This window comes from Echiichthys vipera (assembly GCF_963691815.1).
Source record: "Echiichthys vipera genome assembly, chromosome: X".
NCBI lineage: Eukaryota > Metazoa > Chordata > Actinopteri > Perciformes > Trachinidae > Echiichthys > Echiichthys vipera.
The window spans coordinates 200499-213563 of record NC_139825.1 but is presented as its reverse complement, the minus strand read 5'-3'; the positions used below and the strand labels follow the sequence as shown (position 1 = coordinate 213563).

Below are 13065 nucleotides of genomic sequence, written 5' to 3'. Positions count from 1 at the left end.
GCTCTGAACTGAACTGATGTGATAACACAAAACAAACTCCATTATGTATACCTATAAATACAAACATAATCCAACCCTAACTGGTGATTTTAAAGAAATACAAAAAAAGGTTGGACACAATTGCAAAGCAGGTTTGTTTTGTTGATCAAGTTCTCTGGAAAGTGGAGGAGGAGGAATGGAGGAGTGGCCAGTTTCAGGTGGAATTCCCCTGAACTCACCTAAGTCTGTCCCCCACTCCTTTACAGGAGTATAAAGCTCTTCAGGTGGTTAAATGCAGGAGCAGTTTTATATTTGCCTCAGAGACACAAGTTACACAGAGAACAGGAGAGTACTTATATTTGAGCAGTGGAAATTAAACAACACGCTTATACTGCAGATTATCTTGGACCATAATTCCTTTCCATCATACTGTGGCTCGTGCTGTGATCAGGTAAAAAAACATTAGTTAACTTTTTATTTGAAATGTTAACTGGTCATGTTTAGAAGTTACACGGATTTTGTTAAGAAGCTGGGTGACAGCAAACTTGTTGCTGGTTTCAGTTTGTCCATGGGAAATTGCACGTACACAAGTATCTTCTATGTTTCTTAGCGTCTCAATGTCATCACCGTGCCTCAGCAGCATCCTGACTCATGCCAACCTTACCGTCTATCAGACTGGCAGCCCTGATGTCCTGCCGCAGCAGCTCAGTGTGCTGCCAAGCATCAACACCCTTAATATCAACAATTCAGCATACAGCTCCAACATAAATGGTAAGAGGAACACCAACTACTGCTGTGCCCCTCATTTCTGTATTATCATTGCTGTAAGATTCAATTGCTCAGTGAAAGTGTAGTGCCTTGGCTGTCAAGCCTTTGTTAATCATAACTCCAGTCTGAGTTTCATGAGTTTCAGTTGAAAAGTAATCTCAAAACAAAAATGAATCTTTACTTTCACACTTTACCAAGTGGGACCATTAGCTCACTGAACTTTGCTTTGACCTCATTTAGACACTGCTGGCTCAATCATTTACTGAGCAGCCAATGTTTAACTCAGCATAACCGCCCCCCGCCCTCCCATAGTTGAAACAGCTCAGGCTTTGTTTGTCTGACCTTAGAGAAACAAATCCAGACTGGGTGATGATTCAGACTGGTATTAATTCACCACACTGATAGCTGAACATGTAGACACACATTAAAGAACAAGAGTTTTGACATATTATGTCTTCTTCGATAGAATTTAGTCAGACACGTGAACCTAGATCAAAAATGTATATGAAAATATACAGTTTATAAGTCTTCTCTCATTAACAGGTAATAATGCTTAATTCTGGCACAGAGGTATCATTCTGTAAACCTTCCACACTCTGTAGTATATCAAGTAATCCCTTTCACTGTCTGCAGGCCAGTGGTACAGGCAGATTAACCCTCACTGCTGGACGGCAGACAATGTTCTGGAGTGGATCAGTGACCACGTAGAGAGCAACAAGTTTGATGCAAGCATCCTGAGTCTGGTCTACTGTACCATGGATGGCTCTGCTCTCTGCCAGATGAACCAAGGACAGATGATAGGGGTCTTCGGGCCGCAGCTTGGCCTCCACCTTCATCAGAGTCTGCAAGAACATAAGGCCAAATATGGTAAATATGGTATGCATCTGTCGAGTGGAAATGATTGTAGATTTACAGAGCTGAAATATATCTAAAGTTCATGTTATTTGAATTCTGGACTGAAATTGTAGTGTTAATATTTTAGTAAGCGAAGGGTTTAAAGTGCCAAAATTCACAAAGCTACATCAAATTCAAATTTGCCATGGCAGTTATATGTCAATATGGAGTTTTCTTCTCCTGGATGAATGTAAAAATAACAACTATGTTTTCATCACCTCATGTCCTTTTTCTTCCCAGAGCTACAGAGCCTTTCAGGACCAGAGCTGAATGAAACCTGCCAGCTCCTGGACAACTTCCTGGACAACCTAACGTTTCCTTTGCTCAGCACCATTAAAATTGGCCAAGGTCCATATTGTATAGTGTTGTTACATACTAGCATAAAATTGATATAGTGTGGAAATCATAGGGCTAATGCTACTACTTACTACCAGCAGCTGGCAGCACTCTCAGCAAGATGGAGTGTGACTACAAGGATGATTATGATCTTACTAGTCTAACAGTGGAGCCCATCACACCTCTAGGAGACACTGAGTACCTGTCTGATAACCAGTCTGACAGCGAGTACAGTTCCTCCTCTAACAGTCAGTATTTTGTTCTCATCATCTTACTCATCTCTTCTGCCTCTCATTCATTTCATTCTTAAGAACGCTGCTTATCTAAAACATCTTAATGGTTCCTATGTCTGTTCAGGTGGGATGTGTGACTTCTTAAGCCTTGGTTCACCAGAGTCTGGCAGTGGCGAATCAGACCTGGAGTTCTCCTACCCTCTGATTTCTAGTAAGTAAGCAGAAAAACTCATACCAAAACATTTTTGTATTCTTAACTTAACTTTCTCTTACATTTTTGCACATGGTGGGCTCGTACACATGTACCACAACAGAATCAGCAAAGGCTCCTTACCTCAGATTAGAAAATGCATCATAGACTGTACAAAAAATGGACGTAGCCTCTCCGCTGGGGCCCGTTCTCTCAACTTGATCCAATCAAATTTGCCTCTGGGAGCTGCTATCTTTTCAGACTTTGACTCCTCCTAACTTCCTCTTACCAAAAGAGGGCATTGATGTGACATTGGGGGGGGGGGGGTACGTCCGTCTGGGTGACGTTTACAGAATTCGCCACATTAGCTCACATTAGCTCCACCGCCTGGGAGCTAGGATAACAGAACACGTTACTAGATAAACGGGAGTGGGAGTCCCGTGTCTCTAGCAGAGACTACACCGGCTCGTCAAGTTGAGTGCAGGCACCACCGTGTCTCTAGCGGAGACTACACCAGTAAGTACCATGCCAATAGACTAAAACACAGACCCTCATGAACTGAATCCCCCCACTTCTCCAGATTAGCATCTAGTGTATGTGCCATCGATAGTAGGCTGTATTGCAAGTCATGGTGCAAGTGTGGCTAAATAAAAATTGACTTTGTATGTAATCGCGCTGCTTCATCGCACTTTTTCTGGGTCTTCTTTGAGCTCTTCTTGCTTCAAGTCTATCGCGTGCGGTGTGATCGCAGCATAACTTGATGCTGCTATTGCATCCGTGTTGTCCAATCTAGCGAATATTTATTTTTTAAAAGAACACCAGAGAACTGCTCTGATGGTGGAAACAATGTTGGCTGTTCTGTTTGGCGTTTCCCTGTGTCACTCCTCAGCATCATGGATTGGTTTAGATGTGAGTGGTTGAAGTAGCACGTCAATAAAGATGACAGACAAGTGGTTTATCCAATCATATGCAAGGATTTTTGATAAGGCCCAGCCTCCTGAAATTAATTTTGTGTTTGTGCACGACTTCCTGTCTGTGATGAATTGCTGTGATATGGCAAAAACAGAAGACCTGCCTATCTGCTAAGGTCCTGTCCGGATCAGCGGAGCTGTGACGGAACAGTGACGGAGCGGTAACACAGCCGGAATACAGCGCAACTGTAACAGATGGAAGCACAAACTTGAATATTATTGAAACGTAACGGCTCTGGCGCCGTTCTGGGGACCAGATGGAACAAACATACATCTTTAACACTTTCAGAGTGTTAAATGTAAAGTGCAATACAAATACATTTTTTTAGTTTTCACAGCATAATTAAACCTATTTGAGGCCTGGTACAACAAAACATTCTAGTCTGTATGTTGAGGTCATATCTCCATGACAACACAGGGGAGTGATTTTTATTTGTGTACCAGGCTACTTTTTTTTCTATCTATTAAATTTTATAAATAATTATTTGATGACAGACTGCAGCTCGCTGTCAGCTGCAGTTGCCATTTTGATGCTTTCCATTTTGCTTGGAGATGCTGGGATACCTTGTACCACCGAAGCTACAAAACACTCCACCTCGCTATGTGTGTCATGTGTGTAATTTTTCCTGGCACATATACAGCAACTGGTCTATACCTCATAAGCCGCATTAGGAGACGCTGACATCTCAAGGGAACATTATCGAGGCTCTGGCTGTTGATGAGCGGCACTGATGGCTTATGTTCAGTCTCAAACCTGAAATCATCTAGGCCACACAGATACTTATCACACTTTTCACAAGCCCACATGTCAGCCAGACACTCCTCCTGTATCTGGGCACAGTGTGTTTCAGCCTCTGAGAGACGCCCGGAGCAGTAGGCTACTGGCTTCCACTCTTCTCCCTGGAGCTGAAGAAGCAAAGGTCCTAGTCTGTAGGCCTTGTGACATCATAAAAGGAAAGAACAGGTGCTTTAGTCAGCATTCTTTTATGCCCTCAAAAGCTGACTGCTTTACGTGTCCCCAGGTCCAGATGTTCTTGCTCTTTAGCCACTCATATAACTGGCTGTCCCTCCGAGGCAAGGACTGGGACAAACCTCCCCAGGTAATTCACCATGCCTAGGACTCTCTTTAGCTCCTGCACATTTTCAGGAGGTGGCAGCTGGTGTATGGCCTCCACTTTGTCAGGGCCTGGTCTGACCCCTGACTGGTCGATGAGATGACACAGGAAGCGTAGCTGGCTCTGCCCAAGGGAGCATTTCTCCGTGTTGAGTTTCAACCCTGTCAACTCAACACGCTGCAGCACCTTCTAAGTCGGGCATCATGTTGCTGCATCGAGGTCCCATTGATTAGGATGTCATCCATGAAGACTGCCAGTCCTTCTAGAATCTCCAGCATCTTCCGCTCGAAGATCTCTGGTACCCTTGTTATGCCAAAAGGTAATCTTTTGATACAGTTTCTGCCAAATGGTGTTATGAATGTTGTCAGCCTCCAGCTGCCTGGATGAAGATGAATCTGCCAGAATCCACTGGCAGCATCAAGAAAGGAAAACGCAGTTGCACCACCAGCTTGGCTGTTATCTCGTCTGAAGTGGGTAGCACGTAGCGTTCTCTTTTGACTGGCTTATTTAGTTTTTTCAGGTCAACGCAGATTCGGGCTGTGCTTGTGTTCTTCAGGACTGGTACCACTGGGAGCGTACCATTCACTAGGTTGAGTCACCCGCTCGATGACACCATCCTTTTCCATCCTCTATATTTCCACTTCCACCTTCTGTAACATGGGAAAGGGCACATGACGTGCAGTGTGCACAGCATATGCTACAGTATCATCTCTTAACTGGATTTTGACTGATTCCGTTGTTAGAGTACCATGCTCACTGTCGGTTAGATGGCTGGTGATGCATTTTAGCTCATCCACTCGCCTTACCAGGTTCATCCTTAGTTGGCCCGGCTGGGGAGATTGCTGACTCTACGTCCACATACTACATAGGCTGTGAATAGATAATCCATGGTGGGTCCAGTGTTCTCTCAGGGGTGAGTGTGTGAAACGTGTCCTCACTTATGACAGGGACATCAGCTCCCGTGTCAATATTAAATTCTACTAGAGAGGAATCAACTTGTAGTTGCACAGTCCACTGTTCACTTTCCTCATTAACATCACACACTCAACTCAGAAAATAAGACGTCTACTCATCTCTGTCAGTCTCTGTGACCTCATTCACTGAACTGTGTGGCAGGACCTGTGTGACCCGGTGTGGCAGGTAGCTCTTTCTGCAGGGCACTTTTCAGCTTCATCCGTTTATATTTACTTTAATGCACAAACATCTAAACAAACCGGCATCAGAAAACCAAGTAACCAAGGCAACAATACAATAACTTCTCTGCGTTCCATTGTTACAGATTCTGTGGCAACATTAGTTTCATTACATAAACTATATATGACATCTACCTCCTCCACAATTGGAATAGCAGAGTCAAACCGGCGACCCTACAGTTCCCTGCTGAGTCCCCTATTGACTGAGCTACTGCTGCCCTGTTGATGAATTGTTGAATACTGAAAGCTCTCCTCCAACACTTTTACAAACCTGTTGATATCCCCAAAGCAATTTCAGTCAAAAGCAACTGGACTTGGTTATTTGTCTAGGAAGACGTTTCACCTCTCATCCATGTCCAGTTGCTTTTGACGGAAATTTCTTTGTGGATAACAATGACCTGGACAAATGAGAACATTCACAGGCTTAAGCCAGTTAATAACACATCTGTTTCTATAAGTTGTTCTTGCATGAGACCCATTGTTTGTAAAGTTCTTTGTATTCCACAGTCAGCCGTGACAGTAAGTTTAAGTAAACATCTAACAACTTTTGTCTTAACAGAGGCACAAATCAAAACGGAAAAGGGAGAGTCTCCACTCAAGCGACCACGAGGCCGACCTCCCAAAGTCAGCAGAGAGCACAGCAGCAGCACTTATGACAATCCAAAGAAAAACAAACACAGTAAAGTCATGTTTGTATCAGCATACTGTCATTCATAATGTAAAACACTGTTCAAAAGGCATCTGTATGTGAACACTGCTGAGCAGATTCTACTTTGCATTTTATCACGTTGTAGATGCATATCTGTCTGACTTGCATGCTTATACATCCATGCACACATTTAATTAATTTTGCCCCCACTATTTGTCTATAGCACCTCGTGGCACTCACCTATGGGAATTCATTAGGGACATTCTGATCCACCCAGAGAAGAACCAGGGCCTGATGAAGTGGGAGGACCGTTACGAGGGTGTCTTTAAGTTCCTCAAGTCCGAGACTGTGGCTCAGATGTGGGGCCAGAAAAAAAAGAACAGCAGCATGACATACGAGAAACTCAGCCGTGCCATGAGGTGAGTTCATGTAGCAGTTTGATGTGGGAATTCCAGTTGCTTCATCAGTTTTCAATCGTATCTATCAGAATCCCAAATGATTCAACATTTATACGTGGTTCACAAGTTTAACAGTCTTGCACTGTGGCTTGGCCTAAAACACAACACTATCAAATGTATTTATTACTCTGTAAATGGGGAGACGTTCCATCATAGACAACCATCGATGCCTGAGATTCTGTAAGCACTTAGAGGCTAAATATAACACTGGCTACACTGGTAGTTTTTCCTTGTTTGCAAGGGTTTTTTACAGTGATTTACCACACCCCAAGTTTGTAACACAGAATTGATGCTCTAACTTTGAAATGTAAAAGCCAAAAACACCGTATGATGTCAGATGACAGCGCCCCGAACTGTTTTGACAGTGATAGTGAGACTTTGACTTTGATGTAAAATTGAAGAAGTGCCCCTTAAATTTAGGTCTTGTGCAAGAATATTGTTGAAGAGACTAGATGTTACTTTTGACATTTTCCTTTACTAACAAGAGTTTGAAGTTGCTCTAAGTGCAGCAAATGATAAAGAGAATTGCATATGTTGTGCGTTAAACCTGGACTAATTAACCCTCCTCCTCCCTCAGGTATTATTACAAGAGGGAGATCTTGGAGCGAGTTGACGGACGGAGGCTTGTATACAAATTTGGAAAGAACTCTAGCGGCTGGAAGATTGAAGAGATTGGCATGGGCATGTGAGAAATCAGTCACCGAGTGGGTAGAAACCAAAAAGCCAATCAGAGCAATAGTTCAGGAACTCGAAATATTTGTGTGGCCTATGTTGAAAAAAAAAATCCTTTGCTTCCCCAGATGTTTAAGACACTAACTTCCTCTTAGAAGGAAGGTGTTGCAGAAAATGTAAGCCATTGTTATTGGCTCTAGTAGGTTTTATGAACCAATATTAATACTGTCTGTTTTGTGTTTTTCAGCACAGTTTTCATTGCCAAATCTTTAGTTTGTGTGCAGTTACCCCAATTTACATAATTTTGGATGCTTGTGAGTTTTCTGGAAGCACCTATAGGCTAAATGGCAAGGTTTTTATAATTGTACAGAATGCAGGAATAACTCTTCCAAATCTGTCACTATGGAGTTTGTTTTGGTATCTGGGCATTAATGACTATTGTGAATGTTATATTATTATTATTGTTATTGTGTATCTGAATGTATGACTAAATTTAGACAACTCTGCTGGTAAGCTCAATGTGAAAGAAAAAAACACAAAGTTTTTTACTGGTAAACTTCATGTGAAGGCAAAGGCAGAACAAGGGAACTAGGGTGAAATGGGTGATGCTACTTCACATTAATACTAACTATGTGTTTGTCTTTCATATCAGTTATTATTGTGGTTACACAGTGTAAAAAGTAAAAAAGTACTTTAAGGGTAACTATATTACGTCTTTTATATGATCATCACCTGTTAAGACAGTGTGTATTAATACATTAGTAATAAGTAGCATGCAACGCTATTTTTGTGATTTAAGTTTTATGTTTTAATTTGATGAATCCACTTAGTTGTTATCCACTTCCGATTGATAAATGTATATGCATGTTTAGCAAATACCGTTTCTAATATGTACTTGAAGTTTGGGGATTGATTTTTTAAACTGTACTATTCTTAATCTTTCTGGTATATTTGTAACAAACAAATATGATTCAAGATCTCTTTATTGTCATTCAGCAAAACACAAAAATGTAAAACAGAATGGAATTATGTGCATGGCTCTTGTGGAAGATAGAGAAATGAGCTGCTCGGTCATGTGGCTTTTGAAATGGCTAAACTGAAGTTGGTGCACAGTGGGGTCATGGTACATAAACCCCTGGAATGAGACTAGTCCTGGCTGGTTGAGCAGATAATAACTTGCATCACAGAGCCTCACAGAAAAGAGAGGAAGATAGAAATCTCGTGCTCTCTCACACATCACCTCGTTATGATCCTAAAGAACAGAGGAATGCTCATTTCCTCATTTTAGGCACACACATACATACTCATTAATTAACAATTTCGTGTGGTGCAAACACAGACACATATGTTCTCTCTAGATAGCCATATAGGGACATGCACTCATTTCCTTCACTCATCTTTTAGTGTTATAATGTGTTGCCAGGCAGATTAAAGCCCATTGCCGCCCTTTTTACCTTTAAGGTGTTACCATCGACAGAAGGATATTTAAAGCCGCTACCCCTAGACAACAATAGACTCTTCTGATGTATGACCTGGTTTGAGTTGTATCAGAACTTGTCTCCGCTTTGCAAAGTGCTCCAATAAAGATATTGGTGTGATCTCAAGCCATCGTCTCAAGATCTCTCCTTCTATCCTCCAATCAACGGACCCGGGGAGGTAACTGCAGGTTGATCTCAACACTCTGTTAAAACACAGATGAGTGAATGAATAAATAAATACATTTCATACTGTTAAATCACAGATACATGTATAAATAAATCATATTTACAGACCAGAATAAATAAATAAAACTGTCAGTACTTGCACATACAGAATGAGATTATTAATATGACTCAAATAATATTGCACTTATATATATATATATATATATATATATATATATATATATATATATAAATATATATAAGTATATATAAGATATATTTTACATTTACACAATTTCACAATGAGGGACAGTTAGTGTGTGTTGTTGTTTAGCAGTCTGATAGTAACAGGGTAGAAACTGTTCCTGAACCTGGCTGTGCTGGGCTGTCGTATGACAGGGATGGGGTCTATCCGTATGCTGTTGGCTTTGGTCAGTAAGCCCTTTTGCGCCAGATCCTTGATAGGTACCATTGCGGCCCAAATAGTCCTTTCTGCTGACTTCACCATTTTAATAAGACTAGTTATTGGATGATGAATGGGCGTGCCAAGTATGTCAGTAGGTCTGTAATGAGTCATGTAGGGACAAGCATTTAAATTATAAGAAAAAAGTGTGTTTAGACCTTATAGACATATGACTGTCATTTTTACCCTTTTTGCATTGACAAAAGTAGAGACAGGAAACATTGTATGGAGTCGAAGTCATGATGTTGCACTAATATGGACACATAAAAAAAAGAATCATTATTATTTTTAAAAAAATGTATTGTATTTTTCGTTCATGTACAACAATATTTCACACATACACTGTCGATAGTGGTTCTGTCTAAACACTCTAAGAAGGGTCGCCAGGTTGTTAAAAGTGTTGTCAGAACCCGCCACGGAAAATCTTAACTTCTCAAGTTTGAAATGGGTCAGGACCTATCTAAGACAGATTGAAGATTCAAGATTCAAGAAGCTTTATTTATCCCGAGGGAAATTATTGTGCAACAGTTTCGATACAAAGGTGGAAAAGGATCAGAGTAACAATAAGCATAAACATAAATCAAATCAAAATAAAGACAGCTATTGTGTGAAGGTGGTAGAACATGTTTCCATTTAAACAAAATAAGACGTCTGGCCCGAAGAGTTGTAAAGGCCATTACCCAGTGGTTTGACATAGAGAGATTAGGTCTTAGTGAGTGAGTTAGTGAGAGTTGTAAGTGGAGGGGAACCAAACAGGGCTGAGCAAGGTTCAAGGTTAAGATCCATATCAAGCACTGTTGCAAGTGTTTCAAAGATTTGGCGCCAAAGGCCATTAAGGTTTGAACAGGACCAAAACGTGTGTGTGATTAGCAGGTGACCGCTTACATCTATTACAACTGTCACTGGTGCCTGGGTAAATCTTCGCTAGTCGGTCGTTTGTGTAGTGCACTCTGACAATAACTTTACATTGTGATAAACTGTGCCTGGCACATATAAAGGATGTATGAACCAGCATAAGAATTTGGTCCCGGGGCGGTTGGTTAGGGCAGTCACCCCATGTAAAGAGGCTGAAGGTCCTCAAGGCAGCGGACGTGGGTTTGACTTGGACCTACGGCCCTTTGCTGCTTGTCTCCGCCTCTCTCTCACCCCATTTCCTGTCTGTCCTGTATAATAAAGGCTTGAAAACTGCCAAAGAAAATACTTTTTTTTTTAAAAAGAATTCGGTCCCATTGTGTCGTTGTGTTGTGTTGTGGCCCCAGTGAGTTGATAACAGGGTTCTGTGAAATATTATGAATCTTGAGGGGGAGTTGAGCGGCAAGAAGGGACTGTAAAGACAACTTTTGAGGGCAGTAGTTCTGTCAGAGCCCATGAAGGGCCTGTGTCAGCTCCTCTATCAAGCCAAAGACTGAGTTTGTCAATGTTGCATGCCCAATAGTATTGGATAGGATTGGGAAGTGAAAATTGTAAAGCAGTTTTTCCAACATGGGGTGGCTTATTTAACCATAGAAATGAAGATGGGTGGTTGATGTAACATGGCCTTGTTGTGATTCCGAGTGTCAGACAAAAGTAAATTTGCCAATTTATTTTTTTCCACTTTTCAGAATATGCTTCTATATGTAAACACATGGAACATTCATGCAATTAATCAGTCACTTTTTCAAAATGATGAGCCGAACATGAAAAAGCTCATATGTTTTGACTGCCCCAAGCACATTTCACAAAGTTTAAACTTAAATAAAACTAAGAAAAATGATTTCAAATCTGCTCAATCAAGTACAGGATTAGAACACAGGGGTACATTTGTGAGTCTTCTCTTTTCATAGTCCAGGCATAATATTTTGAGTTAGCTCTGGTCAAAAATGATTTGTCCCATAAATTGATATCATATGATGTGACACTATATTGTTATATTTAAATGGCCAATTGTTTGGAGACCCTTGAGGAGGAGGGGTCCTTGTTTAACCAGGAAGTACAGAAAACATCTCAGAAGTACATGGAAGGGTTAAAGGTGAGTTGTCTCTTGTCATTTTTTCAATAAATCAAATCTTTTTGGCACTCCCGCTTCAGTACCCTTTCTAAGTGTCTTTGAGTGTGATGCTTTTTACATAAAAATGCCACAGAAATTACTTTTTTGTCAATATTACATTGAAATGTATGTTACCATATTGCAGTGGGTATGCTCTTAGCATGCTAGCATATAACCACAAGGTCCAATGATGTGCATGAAACCTCATTTGGCTTGACACTACATCATTTTGTGTGACAGGTTTGGCATTTCACACAATATGATCCATTTGTCACACCATATGATATAACCTGTAGTTTCCTACAGAGTACTTATTCATTTGAGATAATGGTATTATATTGTATTTTATAAGTAACAACTAAGTTTAATATGTATATATTATTTGTCCTTTTTAACACTTTTCTTTCTATGCATACCTAACTACCCCATTTGTTATACTACCTCAATAATTCTAACTCCTGTTTGTATTCTCAGCTTGAAGCAGATAGTAGAAAGATGAAAAGTGCAGAAACAAACAAACTCATGGAAATACAGGGGAAATAATAAATGCAGGTCCTGCAAGGAGAGAGGAAGTCCTGAGAAAACGATGAACAAAGTGAATAGAAACGTTAAACTTATTAGTGGTATTGGTAATAAATATGCAGACCGAGTATCACCCAATACAGGCTAGGTTACTAAAGCTAAATATTTCTGACATTTTAAAATTTTACATGATATTCTCACATAGATAAATCCAGTTTTGAAAGAGAACAATACACTACATTATTATCATTAATTTCAATAAATGTATTATTGCCTAAATTTCAAAGTCCTTACGCCATGATGAACGTGCAGTGTGGGCACACAAACCCAGTTATAGATGATTTCAAGAAAATAAATTACCCTGAATGTCCTAAAAGATGGGCCAGCAACCCAATATCACAAATGAGCAAATTCCTCATGAGCAGTGTTCCCTATACATGGGGATTTAAGAGGGTCATTTGGAACTTCTAGGAGCATTCTCATGGAAACGGTGCACCTGATGGTGATGCAGGTGTGTTAAAATGTAAGGCCGACATGCATCTTGGTTGCTCTTAGCACTGCATCAGGCGGCAGCTTGTAGTCACAGCTCCTGTCAGATTTTTTTTTTAACTTTGTTATTTGCTGGTTTCAGTCTTTTTGTTTGTTTTGTATAATTAATCACATTCGGTGCATAAACGCTGAGACAATGGCTGGACTAAGTTTTGTTAGTGTTCTCCACGTACTTGTGCTACTTTTTTTTAACTTTTTGTAACAAAGAACCTTGCCGGTAGTAGTAGGGGCATTGCTTACATGCGTAAACAGCTGATTGCGCTGTGTACGCCTGTACTGCTGCCCGGAGACGGACCTGTGGTCCCGCAGGAGTTACGGAGGAGACGCCGGGTTAGCAGGGCTTGAACCAAATGAAGGGAAAAAAAGAAAAAGATATAAGCCAGCGGTCCCAGCATTTATAACGG

General features: G+C 40.8%; 1 protein-coding gene across 1 annotated transcript; it reads left to right on the top strand.

Moving 5' to 3' along the window:
* Positions 1-289: 289 nt before the first annotated feature.
* elf3 (E74-like factor 3 (ets domain transcription factor, epithelial-specific)) lies at positions 290-9010 on the top strand. The gene is made up of 9 exons (XM_083939666.1): positions 290-430; positions 590-750; positions 1381-1614; positions 1882-1989; positions 2079-2225; positions 2335-2421; positions 6239-6358; positions 6552-6747; positions 7364-9010. Exons 2-9 carry the CDS (start codon positions 597-599, stop codon positions 7473-7475), a joined length of 1158 nt encoding a protein of 385 aa, XP_083795792.1. The 5' UTR covers positions 290-430; positions 590-596; the 3' UTR covers positions 7476-9010.
* The last annotated feature ends 4055 nt before the right edge of the window (positions 9011-13065 follow it).